The 22,351-nt window shown below is 39.9% G+C and overlaps 1 protein-coding gene across 29 annotated transcripts; it reads right to left on the bottom strand.

Moving 5' to 3' along the window:
• Positions 1-353: 353 nt before the first annotated feature.
• c2cd5 (C2 calcium dependent domain containing 5) lies at positions 354-22,060 on the bottom strand. 29 transcript variants are annotated; one of them, XM_067500319.1, is made up of 32 exons: positions 21,718-22,059; positions 21,169-21,277; positions 20,925-21,011; positions 20,632-20,803; positions 20,411-20,506; positions 20,078-20,233; positions 19,742-19,967; positions 17,388-17,545; positions 16,085-16,315; positions 15,639-15,727; positions 14,071-14,179; positions 11,514-11,567; positions 9,685-9,799; positions 9,456-9,554; positions 9,249-9,360; positions 9,060-9,139; positions 7,807-7,993; positions 7,554-7,718; positions 6,969-7,013; positions 6,333-6,473; positions 6,174-6,237; positions 5,979-6,040; positions 5,657-5,755; positions 5,413-5,502; positions 5,257-5,335; positions 4,737-4,829; positions 4,574-4,642; positions 4,325-4,357; positions 3,904-4,035; positions 2,488-2,681; positions 2,236-2,382; positions 354-2,093 (listed from the first exon to the last, which is right to left on the bottom strand). In XM_067500319.1, exons 2-32 carry the CDS (start codon positions 21,256-21,258, stop codon positions 1,968-1,970), a joined length of 3,600 nt encoding a protein of 1,199 aa, XP_067356420.1. In that variant the 5' UTR covers positions 21,259-21,277; positions 21,718-22,059; the 3' UTR covers positions 354-1,967. The 29 variants fall into 29 exon arrangements, with proteins under 29 accessions (XP_067356420.1, XP_067356419.1, XP_067356421.1 ...); XM_067500318.1 differs by having other exon boundaries at positions 21,783-22,059; XM_067500320.1 differs by having other exon boundaries at positions 3,934-4,035; positions 21,783-22,059.
• Positions 22,061-22,351: the final 291 nt, after the last annotated feature.

Here is a 22,351-nt window from a genome sequence, read left to right as displayed (position 1 = left end):
TTTAACCCTTGTCCCTGCTTTGTTTTTATTAATTTGTCATGTATAATAAAAGTAACTATAGCTGTGAAATCTTGTGGAGAAAGATTTGTCTATACTCAAAAGACAAGTAGACCTACTTCAAAATTATGACAAAGTACAGCACTTAGTATACTTTGCCAGTATCTGGCCTTGCAGCTCAGTTGTTGGTTTACATAAAAGTAATCACTAATGTAAAGAAATTGGAAACCCTGCCAAATGCAAGTTCAACTGAGAGAATTTTGACAAAATAGTAATCTTGCCATTGACTGATTAAGGTGTAGATCTAATAGTATTAACTAAGAAACGATATTGTTCACAGCTTTTACCAGCAATGGTAAACAGATACATCTTGAGTTTATTGTGCAAGACGTAACAGGCAAGCATACAGATTCATGGCAATAAAAAAAATGGCTCTGCATGCTGCTAGTCAGAAAGCAAAAGCATCTATATATGTACATTCAAGTTTTAGACACATATACAAAACTGATCACAGAAACAGATTTAAGTACCACTACTTCTCTGACGGTGAGTCAAAACACAAGGGATTCATTGCACAAGCAAAATGAGAAGTAGGTTTCATACATTTTAAGTTACAAAAATACTAAAATCTGATTTTAACATTTACAAAGTTTATCTTTAGGTGGTACCTAAACCAGAATATGCTTTCCCCCCCAGCTTTGGACAAGAATGTCAGAGATGGACAGATCAGTATCAGAACTAAGCCTCAGAATATGAACGGCAAAGCAACAATGACAAAGCTATGCCAGGTATGTAAAATGAGATACTAACAGCAACGAGCAACTGAAGCTACAGTTGCTTTAAAATGCAAGCTTGTTAATTCAGTTTAAATGATGTCAAAGACCTTGTACTATAAAATATACCTGTTTCTAGACCCTAAAAGATGCATGTCGGTACCCTTGACAAATGTCGTCAATGCAGTTGAAATGTGATAACAAAATGTTATGCCATTAAATTTTACCATTTTCAAATAAAGCAATAGAAGTTCTAGTAGTCTTAATTTTATAAAATAGTAATTGAAATATGTGGTATTGGTTGTTGTAAAGCAAAACACACTAAACAAATATGTCCACATAATGTTGTTATCTTGGTTTGTTACAGATGCACATTAACTCCTGGAAATATGAACAAAACATTGCATTTCATTGCTTCACAAATGACCAATACTGTGAGTTTTTTTTTGAAGACTAAATTTTGTATTGCCATTGTTAATTTAGACAGACTTAAAAACATATTTAGACAAAACAGGCTTGGAATTAATGATTAAATAACAACAATATAGCATCAAACAGTTTCTGGGTTGTTTGGATTTTAGCTTCAAAATTTGCAAAGCAGGGTACACTTTCTATTTTAAGGAAGCACTGTGAAATTACGACAGTCTAGCGAACTGCTCGTTATTATGTCAGCTACATGACACAATGCTTAGCAGAGAGCTAGAATATGACTGCACTTAAATGATTTGAGTTTTGATTTGAGTCCTGTGATCTGTGGATGGACTAATTACTCATAGCTGCCTTAAAGGGTTGTACAATATACTTTATCTGTGGGTGACCCCAATATGGACGCCTCTAATACGCAGGCAAAAGTTAGATGCAGATGTGTTCTCTGGCTATTCCTTAAATCAAGGTTTTGGAATCTTGTAGATGACCTAATCCTCAAAGAGCATCATCGTTGCCCCCTGCACAAATGCTCTTCTTAAACATAGAAAAGCATAAAGAAAAACTTCCCACACTCCAATTGTATAGCCTTTTTATACAGAGCAAATTTTTTAGTGTCAGTAGTCTTATTAGTAGCCAATATCTTTATTAACTATATCCAAACTTTTTAATCTTTTAAGGCAGACATAAACGATTTATATTTGGACGGCTAGACTCATAGGTGTTTTAAACTCAGATTGTGAATTCTGCAGACCGAGGCTCTTTGTTTCACTGTCATGTAGCCCCATCTGTTCCACTACTGCAGGTCTGTCCAATGTTGGTTGCTGAAGGTGTAGGCTCCAAGTCTGTTTCCCTGACACAGATGACAGCATCACCACTCACATTAATGAGGCACTGAGCCTACAGGAGAAATAAGCATCATTAAAACAAACAAACAAAAAATAAATCAACACCCCAACCATTATGTATGAGAAAAAAACAGCTCATTGTGAATTTAAAAATAAATGGACTGTGACAGGTAAACAGAAGTGTGTGTGAATACCTGGTTTTTGTTTGGATTTTCCATTAACACGCATTCTTTCATGCTGTAGGACACAACTGCATTGCCACCTAATGCTGCTACATGGGCTCGGACCATTGCAAATACCTCTGCTATAAATGAATGGAGGAAGCCACTGACACCACCTTCCTGTAGAGGACAAACACATGTGAGTATCAAATATCAAGGATGTTGACAATTTTGTACACGAAAAACCTGGGGTGAAAATATGTTCTGTGGTCACGCTGCTCCCACCTCCCGCAATGATGTTGTCTCTCTGATAAAAAACATGTTGATGATCCCAAGGTATTTAATGATACGTGTCCCAGGGAGAAAGGACACTGGTGTCATCTTCACCACCGGCACTGAACTGCTACCAAACGAGTGGTTGGAGCGCAGTGAGCGGGAACGTCCCTCGGGCAGCGGACTGCAGCGCTCCAAAGATGAGACTGCAGGTTGAGAGAGTGCAGACAGAGGTCCAGAAAAGAGACAGACACAAAAAGCAAACAAGAGGCAGGGAGGGGGGGAAAAAAGAAAATAGAATGGAGATACCAGAAAACACTCAAAATATTGGAAAAATTAAAAAGCAGTTATGAACTTTAGAGCAGAAAAATAAATGTGAATGTGGAATGTTTCTGCAAAAATGCAATCCTGTTAGCGCTTGCACAGCAGGAATAGCACCTACAGTATTCGTGTGTATATTAGTTGTCTGTGTGCGTTAGATACTTTGCATGTGACTTCACATGCAGCTGTGTACCTTGAGGTGCCAAGACAATCATTTGGAAAACGTGCGCTGCCATGCATAAAGTAAGCCATGCAGTTGAAGTGAACAGACAAGACAGATAAGTTAGACAGTGTCTGCAGACAGACAGACACACCTGGGCATAGCTGTGTACGTTTACATGGATAGATAGAGTATTTTAAGTACAGTAAAGTACACAAGAGAATATTTAAATTTGTTTGAAAGAGGCTTGAGAAATGGAGACGACAGAGACAGCTATGATCTGAGCTGGGCACATGTGCACGAGCCAGAGTGTGAAAGAGGCTCCATCATCTTACAGCAAATTTACCTGCTGTGGCTTATATCCATCAAATCAGGGACCTTCCGAGCCACACATTAGACTGTAGATCACTTACTGAGCACAAGACTGAAAATAATACCATTTCTTTCAGAAACAGTGTGATCAAACTCATAGGATTCAGACATTTAGACAGATGTTTTAGCATTTGTATATTCTTTAAATCATGAAATATTGTCAGCTTAAGTAAATTCTGTAATGCAAAAGCAGAAAAATCAGTGGAGTTTCTCATCAATTGTCATTAATTTGCTGCAAAACTTCCAACCCTTACAAATCAAGGCAAGTGCATATTGGCAAAAGGTTGCAAACTCAGTGCAAAAAATAAAATTAATTTCCCTCTGCTTTGATGTTACCATTGATGCAGGCATTTCAAAGCCAAGCTGCTGATTGTGGATCCCTGTGAGGGGCGGGGCTTCAACTTTCACACTCTAGCTTTAAAAATAAAAAACAAAAAACAAAAGCTAGGTCTTGATTTACAATGCTCCGCCCCCCAGGGGCATGCATGGAGGGGTGTGTGATTGTATGTGAGCATGTGTGTACATGTCTGTAGGCTGGTTGTGAAACTGTGTATTGTATTTGTGAGAATGATCACCAGAGTGTGCTAGAGACTGTGTCCTCCTACTTGTCTTAACTGATCCTCGTCTTATGGTGTGAGCTTTCAGCCTAAGCAGCTCTAGCCAGGTGCTGCATCTGTCTGCAAAGGAACCGTAATCAACAGAGGCAGCTGGAGAGAGCACAACCACAACCACAACCACAACCACACACACACACACACACACGTTCACACCCCACACCCAAACACAAGAAAAAACAAAAAAAAAAAAAAAAAAGACAACAACAACAAAACAAGACACGAAAAGAAGAAGAACAGAAAAGAAAAGTGGATGAGGTTTGGGAGCAGTGCAGGATAACTGTCTAAGAAAAAAGAATGAAAGGTCAAAACAAGGCAGTGTAGTAGTTTTTTGGTAGCAGGGTTGGGGCAGGGGGAGATGGAGAATAAATAGGGGACTTACCTCTGGATGAGACGTTGGTACTCTCTGGGACACCTATCAAAAACACAAACATTAAAGTCTACTTTTGCCCTTGACAGAACGGGAGAAGAGCTCAGGGTCAACTTCACCTTTTCGCAAGGCTAACCAAGCATGTTGCTGTAACATTCATCCCAATGTACTGTACTCTCGGTAAGCCACAATACTGTAGGAGCAGGAAGTCTCATCTAGACAACATCACAGTGTCGCCTAAGGCCACATATCTTTGTTTACCTGATGAATTAACCATAATCAGCTGGTTTTTGCAGAGTTTCGCAGCTGGAGTGAGTAAAGAGACTGTACCTGAAGTAGTAGGGGATGAGACGGGCAATGCCTGTTACTGAAGCAGAGCAAAGAGAGAGATCAGGGTGCAATAAAAAAAATATCCAAAAGCTACCTGAGATTTTGGTTGAAGGCTGAGTGCTGGTGGATGACAAGTCTGTGCTTAACTCCAAGGAAAACTGCAGCTGTTCTTCAGTTTCACTGTACCCTAAAAAGATGTGACAAGTGATACTTCTTGAATTAGTTACACCGTTTATAGTAGTGTGCCTTTTTCCCTACTTTACTACTCCTGGGAAACTTGAAAGCCTTTATGTTTCTGCTTTCATGGTTTTTTTTGAATACTGATATTAGCCATCTTACCTCGGTTACTGAATGACTATTGGTTCAAGTAACAGGAGATACTTGGAATTAAGTTTTCCAAAGATACAGCACATAGCTCATCTAAATTAAACTGTTTTGTAATTTAGACATAACTTATTTGACTAACAAAGCAACACAAACTGCTTATTGTTCCTACAAACAGATTGGACAAATATGGAACTTTATGTATTGGAAATTTCATGTTGTTTCATGTAATGCAAACATTAGGATTTTGAATGGGCATATGGTTACAAAAGCCATTTAACCAGACAGACCTTTGGTGATAGGCTTGTCTGCTGGCCTCTCTTGATTCTGTTCCTTGTCAAATGTCATTGCAACGGCTGTCACGGCGACCTGAGACAGAGAGATTTTACAGTCAGTTTTGTTCTGTAAACAATTTTACACATCAGTGGTAGTCCAAGACTTCTGACCTGTATGAGTTCTTCTTCTGGCACCGCTACATTGAACTTGAGATGACAAAGACAGCAGGGGATCATAGACCGCAACTTGAAGTAAAAACTCTAAAAGAAATATGATTAATTGCAGGTTGTTACTCCTCAGTCAAAACACATCTACTAAAAGTCCAACACCACAGTATAAACACAATAAAGTCACTATGTTGAATACAACAGCAACATGACAGCACATGTAATTACTTAAGTATGAGTTTATTACCTTTAGAAGATTTTCACAAAGGTCAGTGAAGATCTTGTTCAGCCCTTGGTTAGTAAGATTAGCATTACTCAACCTTAAGACCCTCACTGATGTAAACATCTGTAAAACAAAATGACAGAAACATGTAGCATAAATGAACTAAGACGCCACAGCAATCAATACTTTTTTTTTCTGAAAATGCAATATGTTTACTGGCTGAAAATACCAAATATGCACAACGTCACAATGTGCATACATAAAAAAAAAAATTTAATCAATTTATTAAAAAAAATAAAAATTGGAGTTTAGTGAAAAATGAAGTAAATGATAACTTAAGGCTCACCTGTACTCCTGATGTCCAGTTGCTAATCCCAGGCATGATCTCAGTGTTGCAGCTGTGGAAACCTATAAACATCAAAAGTGGAAATGGATACAGGAAAGATGGGCACAAAAAAAAAAAAAAGACAGAGCTTGGCAACTCCCTAAGGTTCTGTACTGATGCACTTTGCCTGCTGTAGAATGAGGGAAAGCTACCTACCTGTAGGAGGAGGGGCATCAATGAGAAGTGAATGGATATCCTCCACAGCATCAGTGTCATCAATCTATAGAAACGAAAGTAAACAGATACACTTGTCTCTTCTGTTGAAATGGTTGCATATAACCTGCCTATACCTTATTTATTTTTATAGAAGCACACCTCCAGGACAAAAGCATCCTTTTTGCCATGGGAGAGGTCCAGTTCTGATAGTTCATCTGAGCTCTCAGAGTGGGAGCGAAATATTCGGGATCGATGTCTCGGCTCAGGGATTGGGGAACCCACCGCTTCCTCTGTCAGCTCCTGCAAACAAAAGCACACAAGGGCTAAGCAGACAAGACGTTAAGGCAAGCACTAGACCATCACAGCAGCAGCACACATCTGACCAAGTTGTACTAATTACAATGACTACTTTATCAACACTACACGTGCTCACACTTACTAAAATACCACACTCGGCTGCAACAATAAACACACATGGGTGGTGTTAATGTAAGTATGAATCCAGAGGAGTAAGGAATGCCACACACTGACACACGCACATACCATATACAGGTGACTGTAGTGTGCAGAACAAAAAGTTGTAATACATATTCAAGTTATGAATAAAAGCAATCTGTCTACAGTGGTTTGCCCTTGAAAGGTGAAGCTGGAGAGGTTTTCCACACTGTCCTGCTCCCATCCAACCCCTGTTAAAAGCTGTTATGAAGTTATATTAAAGGTGATCTAGTATTAATAAAGTGAAGCAATTGTCATGCTTTGCTGTGTCTCACAGCTAAAAGTTGGCATGCTCAGTACCATGTTTATGCCGCCGAACACCTCAGGGTCCAGGGCAAATAATTTCTTTAATGATCAGAGAAAAAACAAGAGTCAGAATTTGTCATTACTCACAAATAAACAAAATGCACTATAAGGAACACCCCAAAGGAGAGAATTATGTCAGAAAAATAAAAATTGTTTATAAGTAAGTTGGTTTATATGCGCAAGTAAGAGAGAGAGAAAAAGACAGAAAGATAAAGTAAGAAAGAAAGAGAGCAAGCTATAGAAAGAGAGACACTTGGGTGTTGCACATATTATCTGCCTTTCTGAAAGCTGCATAAATATGACTAAATGAATGTCAGGTTAAGAATAAGAACTAATGCTCAGTTTCAAACACATCTGAATAAAACATTTATGGTTCCATTTACTATGATTTCCTAATAACTGGTCATTTCATGGGCTGAGGGTTAAAAGATTATTGTCAACTTGACTACTGCAGTGTTTTAATTAATTAGTGTATAACCTACCTAAAATGCAACTGGCATAGAAAAGAAAGTACTGCAGGCTTAGTCAATTGTTTTCCAAAGATTCAGTTACTGTGTTTACATGTATTGTGTGCCTCACCATAGGGTTTATTTGATAGAGCTCTTTGTTCTTTGCTATAGTGTCACTGATCCTTTTCTGAATGGTGAGGATGTGGTGCTCATTGCTCAGGTCACCAGGGGTCTTCCCAGCAATCTGAATTCCCCCTGGCGCTGGAAGGGCTGTCAGATACACCCCTGTAGCAGACTGAAACAAACACATTTTAATAGCTGTATTGGAATAACAAATATTTATGATCGCTGATAAAAGCTGTTAATAAGAAATGTTAACCTACAGCCAGGCCTAGGAGCATGTTCTCGCCGACACTGATCTGTATGTGTAGGCCAAATAGAGCATTCATGCTCCGCAGCTTCAGTTTGTTCATTAGCTGAGTGTGCAACTCATATTCCATGAAAGGCAACAGGTTGGAGATGGCTGTTGCATTCACTTCTCCCTGAGCTTTCTTCTTCAGACGACAAAGTCTAGAATAATGCAGACAGTGACACTCAGTGTGTTTCCATGGAGTTAAGTAATAAGTGTGACTATAGTGACTCCATTTGCATGCAGTTATGTAATCGGGGTACTCTAAGAAATATGCTTTTCGGGTAATTGGGGAACAACGTTTATCGAAAATCCATCTGTACATTCAGCAGAAGAGTTACCCGATTTCTCCTCTACCTCTCACTTATTTTGGAAGCGTTACACAGAGATTACAAATGTGTAGGGAAAACACTGACTTTTTTTTTGTGTGTGTATGTGTTCATGTCGCAGCAGAGTGACAGCACAGGGGAGAGAAAGGAAAAAAAAAGGGGGAGACACATGCAGCTGAACCATGACAGTCTGTATATATAAAATCTGTGGGCGAAAGTGACATATTTAGACAAACACATATTTCTCCGATTTAAAGGCGGAATTTATTTCAAAATGAGGCAGCATCTCCTCGTTAACAATCTCTCCCTTCATTAATTTTTTCATTCAGCTGCACATCCTGTCTGCAGCCTTTTGTTACGCACATGTGCGAATGGAGAAAGACAATTAGAAACCTGGTTACAGTTTTACATGGCAAAGAAATTTGCTTTCTCAGAAATCTACCTGGGGAAACCAGATTTTCTTAATCCCCTACCCTGTTTTCGGAAATCAGCTTTCCCGTTTACACGGCACTTAAGAAATACACTTTTCTGTGAAGGCCGACTGTAACTTGGTCACTTAAGTCTTTGGATCAGCTGTGTGTCTATCACTCTGCTGCGATGCAAACGCAAACACAATACTATACAGTTGAAATGTACAAGTCAGGCTTCCAAAATAAGTCTGAAGTGTAGGAACCTGGTTAATTAAGTGCATGTAACTGCAGTCACTTATTGTGAAGAATATTGTTACATAACACAGAAGTGCTTATCTCATTATTATTAATGTTATTATTTTGTATAAATCATGTGACGCAAACCATGGCATAAAATACTCTATGTTTTGCTGAATTTGGTACATTTCCTCTTAGTTTTAGGGATCATTGTAAATGGTTTGGAGACATTTGACTGTGAAGGGTTTTACCTGGCCTGGATAAGGCAACCCTTTCCTGTGACAGCTGCTTCTGGTGGCAGGTCGATTGTTGTAAATAATACATCAGGAACCTTGCTCATAAAAATAAAAAAAACATAAAAATAAAGAAAATGGTAAATCGTGATTTCATACATTTTTCACAACACTGCATTTGAACACTGGAAAAGTTATATTTGACACCTTTTGTCTTCTGCAGTGATAACAGTAGGTGAGCTGAGCTGGAAATGGCATGTTAAACTCATCATATGGGATGTGACAGAAGCCACAGCTTGGGGGAGATGGCTCTTCAAATCTGGTGAACAAGACACATCACCTGGTATCAGCACGTACAGCTTACTCTAACTATACCTATACAAGAACCGACACTGAGATTACCCACAAACCAACCTTTGATCAGTGCTTCCAATGTCAAGACAGCCTTCACGCATGTACCGAGGATTCAGAATGGCTGCGGTCCCCGATGCCGACAGAATACACACCTCCTCACTGAGTTTAGAGAATTACGAAATACCAAGGGAGAAAGAAGGGAAGAACTTGAGAACAGGACATGAGCATTATAACAAACTGAAGACAAAAAGGTAAAATGGGTAATAGGCTAGTGTTTCTCCATGCATACCAGATGCTGGTGCTTTCGCTGTACCCTAAAACAGCATGGCAACCAAGAGCTTTGGCATGAGATTTGATCTCCTGGCGAATCTCCTCCCACCATGCGTCACGAGTCTCTGGCTCATCTGCAAAAAACAAAAGTCTGAATCAAAGTGCTTTCCCAAAAAAAATTGGCTAAATAATTTATCAAAACCTCACTGAGCACTGATGGCAAGCTAATCATGAGTTAACACTAAACTTAATAAACAACTGTTAATATGAATAATGAAGAAAAAAAAACAAGTCTGTATCTGTTCTGAAATCTAATGTCACAGCTTTGACTTATGGGAAAATAAAGAGATAAAGAGAAGACTTTGTATTTTCTGATGATTTATGGGTTAAATGGTTTATCAAAGCAAGCCAACCAACTACCATCTTGTAAAGTGACAATTAGAATGAATTATGAGTGTTTGAGGATGATGATAATGATGATGAAGGCAAAGTCAATGGTTAGGTTAGTTGTGTATGTTCACATTAACTAAAACATATGTCTCTCTCTTTTCTATGTATCCTTTCAGTTAGCTGCACAAATAGAAAGGACACAGGCGAGAAATACACCCACCAGCCACTGGGTATGTGTTGGCTGTGATGGTATAGAAAACAGAGTAATAATATAAAGAACACTTTAAAAAAAAACAAAAAAAAAAAACACCCTAATATCCTGATAAGAAAGGTTTTAAATTCAAAGAGGTTGAGCCTTTTTCATAATTAGGCTAAACCATAGATGTGTTTCAATAGTTTCAAGATGCTTTACGCTAATGCCAACTCTGATTTATCAACACTGTTCAGTGTAATCATTGCCACTTGTAAGTTTATCCTCACTTATTTAGTAGGTCTGGATCACTGAACACCCAAATAAAGCAAGATTAGAGTATTGGGCTGCACCCCATGACTCCCAGGAAGGGCCACATGCTGACGAAGCAGAGAGAAAGAGAGAGAAACTCAGCTGCTAGGTGAGAAGGGATAGGAATGAATAGGGCGTAAAAGACCAGGGAATCAACTGAAGAGATGAAGAATAACGACTAATGGTCAAGCATCAGGCCCATGAGGTGGGATCCTTTAAACCAAAAGCAGCATGTCACACAGGCACAGGCTCACCAACGTGCACGCTCATGACCATGTGCACACTCATGGGCAGGGAGGGGCCATATTCATTCACCAGAGTCCATCAAAGCTAGTCTAATTTTTAAGTTTGAGACTTACTGAGTCATTTTATACTTCCTCCACTCCCCATTCTCACTTCTCTCTTTCCATCCCAATCATACATACCAATTTTCCTCAACCTGATTTCCATTCATCCATCCATCGAGTCCCCCTACTCTCTCTCTTTCAGTATGAATACGGCCCAGTGAGTTAGGGATGCACATGCCCAGTCAGTGGCTCTTTATTCCAGAATAAACCTCCTTTGGTCTAGGCAGGTTTGACCACAATGCCACTTAAAGAAGCATTCAAAACAGCATTGGGAAAACGTTAAAGAAGAGCTACAGCTCTTCTATGAGAAAAGATGAGCTGGGTGGGGGGTTGCCAGGCCAGGCTGGATGGGGTGGGTTGGGCACACAGCGCATGCTCGACTCAGCACACACTCACACAGATTAGAGAGGAGGATAGCAGCTCACTGAATTTATTACTGAGCTTTCACCAAGGCACTACTGGGCTTATGTTGATTTTGTGTTGAAAATCAAACTAGCTGGTCTATATTGGTTAAACGTCAGGGTTGGTGAACATTCTAAGAGCTACAGATTGAACTTCACTGAGCTGCCATCACTCCTGTGGGTGAGAGCAGTAAAAGGGGGGAAATACCTGCAGTGACACTATTCCAGTCTAGCAGTTTGTATGAGCGCGTGTTACCCAAAGCTGGGCCAGAACACACCGTTAGTACAGAAAAAGAGAGAAAAAGGAAAGAAGATACAGTCTAACAAACGAGCACAGCACTACAGCAGCACTCCACAGTCACTATGCAAAGACAGAAAGCAGACTTCACAGTCACTGCAAAAAAACTAATTCAGGTCTAGTAAAACAATCTTAAAAGAAGATGACTGACAAGGAAAACAGGAGAATAGAGATGAGAAAAAGCTACAAACTAAGCCAAATTACTGAAAAGACTTAAGAAGATGGGAAGCTAGGATACAAAATGGGGCATGCAGTAGCATTCTACCTCTAGTATAATCTCTAAGCTTAAGAAAGTGACCTGTGGAATTCTTAGGTCAACAAATTGACACATTCAGAGCCTCGAACCAAACCATAGTGCAGATATTGATGATACACCATGTGAGACATCTGTAAATATTATTTACACATTTTTATTCTGCTGTGACTTGCTTTGGCAAATGATGCAATAGTTTGGCACAGTGCGTTTCACATCGCCCACATGTTTACTTACATGTGTGGGTCATCATACACAGTGCAAACAAAATAGGGGCCCATTATTAAAATCACTGATTACTTATTGCCAAAAACTCCACAGGGTACTTTTCCTTGCTCTGTTACTAAACATAGTAACAGTGAACAGGGCTCTCTTCAGAGTGGTTCAACTCTTTGGAAAGTTGAATGAGAGAAAACTAAGTGAAATACTATGTTCTAATAGTTTTTACAGGAATGTTTTAAGTTTTTAACCAAAGATGCCTTGCCCTTAATGCAAATTGCAATATAGTAATTTTGGGAAGCATATGCTGGTTGCCCTGTCTAACTCTGAAAAGAACCCTGTCTATCATAACCCAGCAAACTTTATTCAAATCTCAGACATCTAAAATAAGCAAAGGGCAAAATTACTCAGACACAAAATAAAGGTCCAGAAATAGGCAGGTACTCGCCTAATGACCAAATAATGTCTAATTTTCACCAATACATCTGATTTTAAAATGAAAATGAATTACATAATTGCAAACATTAGCACCTCAACACACACACACATAAAACCTATTTAAAACTTGGCCAGAACATGTTTTCAAAGGGTTTTACAAAGTGTGGCATTAACCATTCTGGAATTACAGTGATTTTGCACACGCGCACGCACACACACACACACACACACACACACACACACACACACACACACACACACACACACACACACACACACACACACACATTCTAAAGAATGTTATTCCAGAACTGGGCAGGCGGTTTTCAGTGTTTTCTGGCAAAGTCTAATCAGGCCTTCCTGTTCTTAAGTGGTTCTCACCTTGGTGTGAAGCTTCTGTATTTACATTTATAAAGCTGTCTCTCGACTGGAGACTTTGATAATGACACACCCACCTCCTCAAGAGTCTTCTTGACTTAGATCGATGTTGTGAAGGGGGTCTTCTTTACCATGGATGGATGCATGGGATCATCATCTTTAGTTGTCTTCAAGGCATTTTGCTGTTGTGGAGCAACACTGTTTTTGCTATCCCTCTGTTGGATTGTTGGCCTAATGATGGCTTACTTGACTTGCAAAGATACCTTTTTGGACCTCAGGTTCCAGTAAACAGCGAAATCCAAATGTAACACTCAGATCTATCTCCAAGCTTTTTGTCTGCTTGATAAGTCTTAAAGTAATGAGGAAACAGGCCACGCATGGCCATTCAACTGCTTGTAAGCCATTTGTTCCATTATGTATGAGTGACCAAAAATGGGGTTGTAGTGAAATGGCTGTAATTCTTGAAAGGTTAATGCCATACTTTTGTCTGCTTTTGCCAGAATAAAAGTTTAAATTCTTGACTTCACTCACATCTTGAGTGTTTCACTTCAGAGGCCAAATGCCAAAAAACTTTCCATTGGTTTATTTATGAAATGTACTGTATACTCAATATAACACAACAGCACCACCTGCAGCCAACAATACTACACAACAAAGACAGCAGGCAACAAAGTGGAGCCACGATTCACTATAATGCCTCACTGCCTGGGGGGAGCACCATAGCACACAACACCACAGCAACCAGGGTATACACACACAAACAGCCATCACATGACCACCATAGACTACATATTACACAAGACCATTCAGTCAAAACACTAGGTTAAAGTTGCCCCTAACCATAAACTGCTGGACACAGATGATGAAAGCCTATCTTAACCCTATGTTAATCACAATGCTACTAAGCAGCTACAACCTCTGACTGAGAACTGCTTTCACCTGCTAAAGGACTTTAGCATAACTCTACCTCTATACAGTCGAACAGCTTGGGACTAAGGTCACATGTGGGGAAAACTGTTTCACACATAAGGAGAGTGGGCAGCATTAACTAACAGCCACTTGCAACAAGACCAGACACTCACACAATACAGTAGGTCAATGGTGGAGCTTTCTCATATTGTTTTACAGGACAATGGACCAACTACATTATGACATTGTGTTTGTGTTCACTGAATTTACCAGGGTTGTGTATCCGGTCCAGTAGTTTCACGGAGCGAGCACTGACTACTCCACCAACATGAACCAGAAATCCAGGAGGGAAAGACGTCAAAGTAAAGAAGGGAAACTCCTGCAGACAGAAAAAAACCCTGATCATTTACAGTGTGGGAAATCACACTTGTCACTGTATTTTTGCCACTTATATCTAGTCAGAATTGGCATTCCATTTACAGTATTTTTCGTGACTTTATATGTATAATAAACTATTGTGTAAGCTTCCCAGTGAAGAGACCTAAAAAAAAATCCAAAAAGCTGTAATACAAATACACAAAAATGTAAAACTAAACAAGAAACATTTCTGATTTTTAATTAATTGATTAATTAAAAATACATTATCAGAAGAGGTGGTTCCAATGAGGCCACCGTGTTTAAAATTAATGAGGTTGCTGAAACATTAGAACCACATCTTTTTATAATCCACTCCAGTACAACTCCACTCCCCACTTTGACCTCAATAATAAACAGAGAGTAGACTTGTCAGAAAGATAATACTTTCTGACAATTTCAACTTAAAATCAGAGAAATTATAACATTGTAAAAGTAGAATACATGGCAGCATTAGCGTTGGACCTAATAAAGTGGCCAGTGAGAGTGTATACACACACTTTGGAGCATTTCAAATACCGTAAATCTGAAAGTGATGCAGAGCATAATTTCTTTCAATAAAAGGGAATATATAAAAATAAATAAAATAAAGGACACACACAGATACACTAGGTCCTGACTGAAGACCAGGATGCTGCTTTATATGGTTCCAACTGTCAAGTATGCATATCCATGCATTTACTCCAGAGTAAAATACATTACATATATAGACTAAAATACCTGAACTGAACTCATTTTAGGTTGAAGGGACGAAGGGAAAACCTGAGGGACACTGTTTCCAACCATGCAACTATATGTGATTAATGGCTTTAGTGGGTAGAAATCCGGAGACTAGCATTAAGTTTCATTCTTCTTGTCTAGTATTTCCAGGATGTAAGATAGCTACTCATTTTACTGACAGCCCTTCCCATCTAGAGCAAGGTGGCAAGAATGAGGTAATGAGATGGGTGTGCTTATTCCTGTTGACACAGGAAACCAAAATCGGACTCAACAAAAAAAAGTCAGACAGGATGGGAGGTGTTCTACATATGTATCCAGAAGGGACACAGACAGACGCACACCACCTCAAACCTGAGGTGAACTCCTAAACTCCATCCCTCTGCTTAACATTTCTTTAAGAGTGAAATAGGTGCCAAGCAAACACAAGGTCACACAATGACCCCTGCCATGTTGCTAAGACCCACCTGCCTCCGTTTGAGATCTACAAATAGCAGAGTAAGGACAGATTAGAAGTTGATTTGGACTGGTCGGTGGCCATCAGCTGGTCAAGGCATTAAGGGAAAAGCGCATGCTTAGCTCTGTACTTCTCATTTGTGTTGCTATTTTCAGCCTGAAGAAAATGCAATGTGAAATTCAATGATATTGGTCTCCATTTAGAATGAGCTGGCAAATGTGTAGGAGAATGTAGGATCATGTCAACATACCCTCTGTTCGAGGGCTGTCTGCGTCTGTTGTCTGAGCAGGGTCTTCAGAGGCCCCGCCTCCTTCCCAGCACTGCCTCCACTTCCCATTCCTGATCACAGAAATTGTTGTCGTTTTAACACATGAGTCAATGGACTAGAAAGCAAGTCAAACATCGCGGTATAAACTTTTTAAATGGCAAATTTAATGTGACTGCTAGGACTGCACACAACACCTTACATTTAAATTAGTACTGCTCCATGCTCGTCCTAAAACTACCATGGTCTTTCGTCTCAGTTGGAATGACAAACATGTTGGAGTAGGACTCAACGTGCTCAATCAACAGTAACAAACAGTTCTGGGCAATAACAAAACATGCATGTTGAGTTAATTTCTCTGATAACACCAATCAAGTCGATCTGGGTTTTATGCTTCTGTAAGCTGATAACACACAGAAGTCCTACTATACCGGAGGCTGCCAGCAGCAGGTCCTCGGTGAAGGACACACTCTTTCTCAGTAAGGCAGAGTCTAAGTGGATGGAGGAGGGAGGGGACATGGTGTTGGCTCTGGGGACAGAGCCATAACCACGGCCCACTGAATCAGAACCAGAACCAGGAAAGGACAGAATGTCTGTGGAGAGGATTGGGGAGCTAGGACAGAGAAAGAACCCAGGCCTGCATCTCACTGGCTGGGGAACCTCTATCCAGCAGAGAAACAGAGGAAGGGCACGCAGAGAGAAACAGAAATAATGAGAATGGACAGGCAGAGCAATGAGAAGAGTGTGCAGAAGTACATAAACCAAGAAGGTGAATGTAATGGAAAAAGTAGAAAGTGATGTGGAAAGTAAAAATTGGAAATTAACATTAAAAAAATTATTTATAAAAAGAAGGGATGCACTGATCCAAAACACAGAATTGGTAGTGGGGCAACAACATTTTTCTGTGAATCAGCATTCCCGGTCTCACAATATCTTAAGATTAAATGATTTAAATAATCTTGTTATCATAAAATTGTGGGTAAAGACACCACTGTTGTGGATTCTGTGTATAAGCTGTACACTAAGCCATCTCAAGCTGGGAAAGTAAATGTGTATTCCTAATGCAATAAATTTGAGTAGCCAAGTTAAGAGATGGAAAAAATACACAACACTACAAGAAATAGAGTATGCCAGAGAATATAAAACAAGAAAAAGAAAAGTAGAAATAAGGAGGAAGGATGTGGGCTTAGGGACTTAAGGAACCTGTGGGACTTTACGGTTTAGGAGAGCATCTCTTGAGGACAATTCAGGCTGTGTAGAACTGTGTTAATATTTAATCGAATTGTCCTCAGGGCAGAATTTGCCTAAACTTACCTTTACTTCAATGATTAAACATAATGGTTGCTAATGAAGAAGTGACCTTAGCTCAACAACAGCCCCTTATGAGACACAGTGCTTCTTTTACAGACCAAAACAACAGGGGGGAAAAACTACTACAGAGATCTGGTGCATCTTTGTAATATTGAGCTTGTATTTTATACAAACTTAAAGATATGCAAAGTTTTGTTTTGTTTTTTGGAGTGAAAAACAAGATGACACACCAGGCCACTGAAGAGAAGGTTTGAATAGGACACACAGCTAAATAAATACTTTAAATGACATTTACAATAAAATCATGTTCAAATCAACCATAAGAAAAGACAAAAAAAAAAACTACCACCATAGTAGCTCCACAATGAGGTGTAGGAAAAAGGGACGATGACAATGGGAAACATAGACAGGGCCAAGTCTTACCCGTCTTGGGCGTCAAACTGAGGTCTGTGTCTGATGATGAGGACTGGCGACTGCATGGCTTGGAGGGAGAAAAGGGGGGAGGAGAAGAGGAGGTGGGAAGGATTCTGAAAGGTGTAGGTGGGCCAGAGGACGAGGGGAGTTCCTCACCAAATACTGGCCTGCCAGGAAAACATGACATACACACACACACACACACACACACACACACACATCAATCACCACCTCACCCTCTGAGCGCGTGTGTGTGTGTGTGTGCATAACTAGGTGTGTTTGTGCCGGTGCATTAAAAGGGATGGGTCAGTGTTGACTTTTAAAATGTGTGGATTTGCTTGTTTTAGATGAGGTATGTTTGGGTTGCTACAAATGGCTGAAGAACAAAAAAGCAAGCATGGGAAGCAAAAATTAGATTAGCATAAAGAAACACACACACAACACACGGAAGAAAGCAACAAAACACAAGATGGTCAGATTCAATAGAGGAGGACGAGTTGAAGCATGTGTCCCAGAAGAGTGGAGCAAAGTTCAGGTGACTGTCGAGAGATTACAGGCCCATTTTCTCAGCTAAAGTCACATGTTAAACACTTAATGTTGAATACAGCCAATAAAAGCGCAGATTTATACAGGTGGGAACTGGAGGGGCCAGCTGTAGGTTGAAAGACAGGGGAAAGAATTTGAGGACATTACAATGTCAATGATTAATCTTTGCCACGATGCCTTTATGGCTTTATTGCTACTACATGGCTTTCAACCTACCAGACTCCAGCAAAATATATTTACTTTTGTCTTTCTGTGTAAACATCACCACCTATTCTTACACAAAACATCCTTTATTTTTCCTGTATCTATCTCCTTCCCTGCCTCTGCATACCAGTGAAGATGAGTGTGGGAACAGATACAGAGAAGTTCTGGGACAGTCTCTGGGAGCTGCAGGCCGAATGCACTGGACTGTTGTGGGTGGAGCGGCATCCGTGGGCAAGGGGAGACCTGGGCCAATCAGCAGAGAGAGATAGAGAGAGAGCGAGAGAGAGCGAGAGAATAAAAGACGCACGACCGATTTGGACACAAGCAGTGAGAAACTTCCCAATCCCAGTGTAGCCAGAGAGCCAGGGAGAAAGAAAGAGATGCACACAACAACCAACACAACACTGCAGAATGTGAAAAAGCTGACAAAAATAGAAAAGCAAAAAGAGGGTCAATTTTTACTCCCTCTCTTTGCTCATCTTTTCATTTGAAGCCACATAAAAGCAGAAAGAAACTCATGCTGTCAGCTAAAACAAAAAACAAACAAACAAACAAAAAAAAACACAAAAAAGTAAGAGGAAGTGAATCTGAGATTTGAATTTTTATTATAATATAGTAGAATTTCTATTTATACCTACTGGAACTATAATGAATTAAGTAGGTAATGAATTTTAATAACAGTCAAGTTTATGTTCCTAAAAAATCTTATCTTTAGTTCACCTGATAAACAGTTTAGGAGGAACTGAGATGAGGAATATATATATTAATTGAGGGCAACATAATGTACAAACATGTTTATTGTAGATACAAAATTTCATGAACACTGTCTTTGAGCCTTGTGATAGCCTTATAAATAACCTATAATCAATTGAACAGGACAAACTCTAGCCAAGTTAGAAACGATCAATCTGCTTTGCTATCTTTGCTCTAAATCAATACATACTGCAGTTCTATAATTTTGCATGTCAAGTCATTTTTAAACACAACCTGTCACAAATTATTTTTAATTGAATTTACGGATGTCACACAACGGGCCCATTAAGGAATCCAACTTTACATCCCTGCTTCACAATTTCATGCACACTGACAAATGCAATTAAGAGGCACACATGCATTTAACGATTAGTTAGTTTGCTGTAACTGGATGAAACTAACCACTCAGTAGCCAAGGTGAGAAAAAGAGAACAAAGTAAAAAAACACACTGTTCAAGCTGAGCAAAACATGTGTACTTAAAACACACAAAACAGATGCAGCACAAGAACATGCAGCAGCTAAGCAGACAGCCATGCAAAAGCAGAGGAGTAAGAGGGGGATAAGGGTGACTGTGTGTACTGCACACGTGTGTGTGTGTGTGTCTCAGGATATATTGTGTGCCGTTAGTTTCATGATGCTAAACTATGCAATACACATGACACAATGGACAGACAGAGTGCAAAGTACAATCAAAAATACTGAGACACACACATTGTTAGATATACGCAGACTAAGGCACTGTATATTTTTTCTATACGCTCTCCCTCTCATGCACACCCCCCATTCTCACAAACTTGATTAGCTTTAAAACTTGCACATAAAAAAAGACAGGGTCCTTATATTGTTGGTTCATACTCACTCCTTTCCATCCTTAGAAGGGGAACTGCAGGCATTGGACGCTGTGTGCATATGTGTGTTGGTGTTGGTGGCGCTTCCAGAGCTTATCTTATCCAGTGTGCAAGCGGTACCTATGGCCCGGACCACCAGGCCCGACTCTCCCTCTAAATCAAAACACTGCAAGTAGCCCACCACTGCATTTCCGCCCATCTCCAATACCTTAAGCCCTATTTTCCTCTGCAGCTCTCCTAAAAAGGGATAACATACAGCTATATTACCAAGAGAGGAAGAGAAAGGGAAGAACCAAATTCCTCTTCCTCCAGAGCAGTATGAAATGATCACAGTAAATTTTTCTCACCAGACATAAGAGAGATGAGTCGCTGACGTGCTTCATTGGAGGCCCGGGGAGTTCTAATACGGTCAATCCATTGGTACTCTGGATCTTCATTCACCACTAGTTCCTCCACAAACCCGTGCACCATAGCTGCCCGGTAGCATCGCGGAATGTTTGTGGCTGCCATGCACAATCAGATAAACACCACAGAGTAAAACACATTAATGAACATGTTTCCAGTTAACATTGTCTATAGCTGCTACTGTACCTACATTATGTACTGGTAACAACCACGTTTTGTATTTAAAGTGTTTTTAAGCTGTAAACAAACTGAAATACATTTAAAATTAGACATACTGCAGAAAAACTTGACCCCGCAGGAGGACTGTCTGAAGCGGTTCAAATCATTGAAGAGCTCTACTTTCACAAGAATGTTGATCTCACCTCGAATACCTTTAAAAAAAAACAAACAAAAAAAAACAGTCTTACAATGGTCAAAAGTGCCGTGTTATTACAAAACAATTTAACAACACAGAAGAGTCCAGAACACAAACTGTCAGATTTGCTAATTCTCATACCATGTATAGTATCATAGATGGGAAACCAGCCAGAAATGACAGAGGCAGCCTCACTGTACAGCAATGGGTCAATGTCAATGTACACTTTTCCTATGGCATCATTAGCACTGTAAGTGTCGTGGTCCAAGACTGTGATCTGTAAAGGCTCGTCCTGCAAATCTTCATCATCAACCTAGGCAGAAAGAACAATGGGAAGCATACCATATATTAGCAATACTCGAGTTTAATGCAGTTAATTAAAATGTTAGCACAAATGTATTCCATGTTTAAAGACAGGCTCATTAGCATCATACCTCAAATTTGAACCATTCTGAGTTCCACTGGGGATTAAGGGATTTGGGACAGACATCAGTTTTGAAGGTTGTGCTTCCAAACTTTACCTGGGATATAAAAAGGCATAAGATACATCTTTTTATTGGCTTATTTTGAGTAATGATGACGTACCAACCATATGAAAACCAAAAGGAAAACACTTTCTGTTACACATGTGTGTATTACTTTTTAAAAATGCTTATAATATAAGCACATTTCTCTCACCTCTACAAAAGCATCAGTAAGGTCACTGGCTCTGTCCATCACAGGCAAGTGGCGCCCTGCCACAATTTTGGCTTTCAGTTTCCCAGGCATGATTCAATTTTAAGTGGATCTGTGAGTAAATGAGTCGGCACATGAATGGCAGCAACGAGTTGGACAGCCAACATTTATCACGTGGGCATATGTATTTGACAGTATGGAGCCCTTATCTTTATTAACATGCTCACTAGCTAATAGGCTAGCCTCCATCGGCTAAACTAACATATAACGTAAGGCTTCAACTTAACTATTAAAAGCTTACTAAGTCGGTTTAAAGTTACCCGCTGAGCTGCCGTTTATATACACACAATTATCTGCCAATTAGCAAGTGGTACATATGGTGGCACGGCAGAGCTAGCAAGAAAAGCCACTTTTGGTAACTGCATTGCAGTCACAATCTCTTTAGCTCTACCTGATCGGCCATGTTTTTACACGCATTCTGCAAAGCCACCACCTAAGTAACAACAATAGTCTTGCTAACGGTAATGCTAGTGCAAGCAGCATCCTCCTCACCAGTGCGACAGTATAGACAGACAGCTGTCAAAAGCGGCATTAGGCTCGTTTTATTCGGACATTACCGTTGACACTCCACCGCTTGTCGGACCACCGTTTCTCTCCCATAACACGAGACGTTAGTTCTCGCAGCACCATGCAAAGACGTGTCGCTGTAGTTCAACCAATACTATTTGTTATAACTCTGATTCTACGGCTAAGAAACACACAATGTTTCAGGTAATGCTCTGACCAACTAAGTAATGCGTTACACACGTCGCGGGTTAGCACTAACATACAACAGCTAGCCTGGAACGGATGATGAATGACTCGTTCGGGGTCAGTGCGTGCTGCCTTCCTGTACACCCTGGAAACTTGGGCTTTCTGGTTCAAACGTTCCTCCGGTTAGAAATTGTAACAGAAAACCCCTTTTCTTTGCCAGTTCTGGCCAAGTAGTTCAAACAAAAAGGGATACTAACATGCACGGAATGTATATTTGGTCCGCTTTGTTGTATTTACGTGGAAACATAACGAAATAGAACTACCAATGGGATATAAATGAAGGCATCGTTGGGGTTCCTTTTGGACATGCGCACTAGGGTCAATTTAGTCAGGTAACATGTCTAACGCTAAAATTCACATATAGTTACAAATA

Source organism: Channa argus, chromosome 4 (assembly GCF_033026475.1).
Source record: "Channa argus isolate prfri chromosome 4, Channa argus male v1.0, whole genome shotgun sequence".
In the NCBI taxonomy this organism is placed as follows: domain Eukaryota; kingdom Metazoa; phylum Chordata; class Actinopteri; order Anabantiformes; family Channidae; genus Channa; species Channa argus.
The sequence above is the reverse complement of the archived record's forward strand: the minus strand, read 5'-3'. Positions and strand labels throughout refer to the sequence as shown.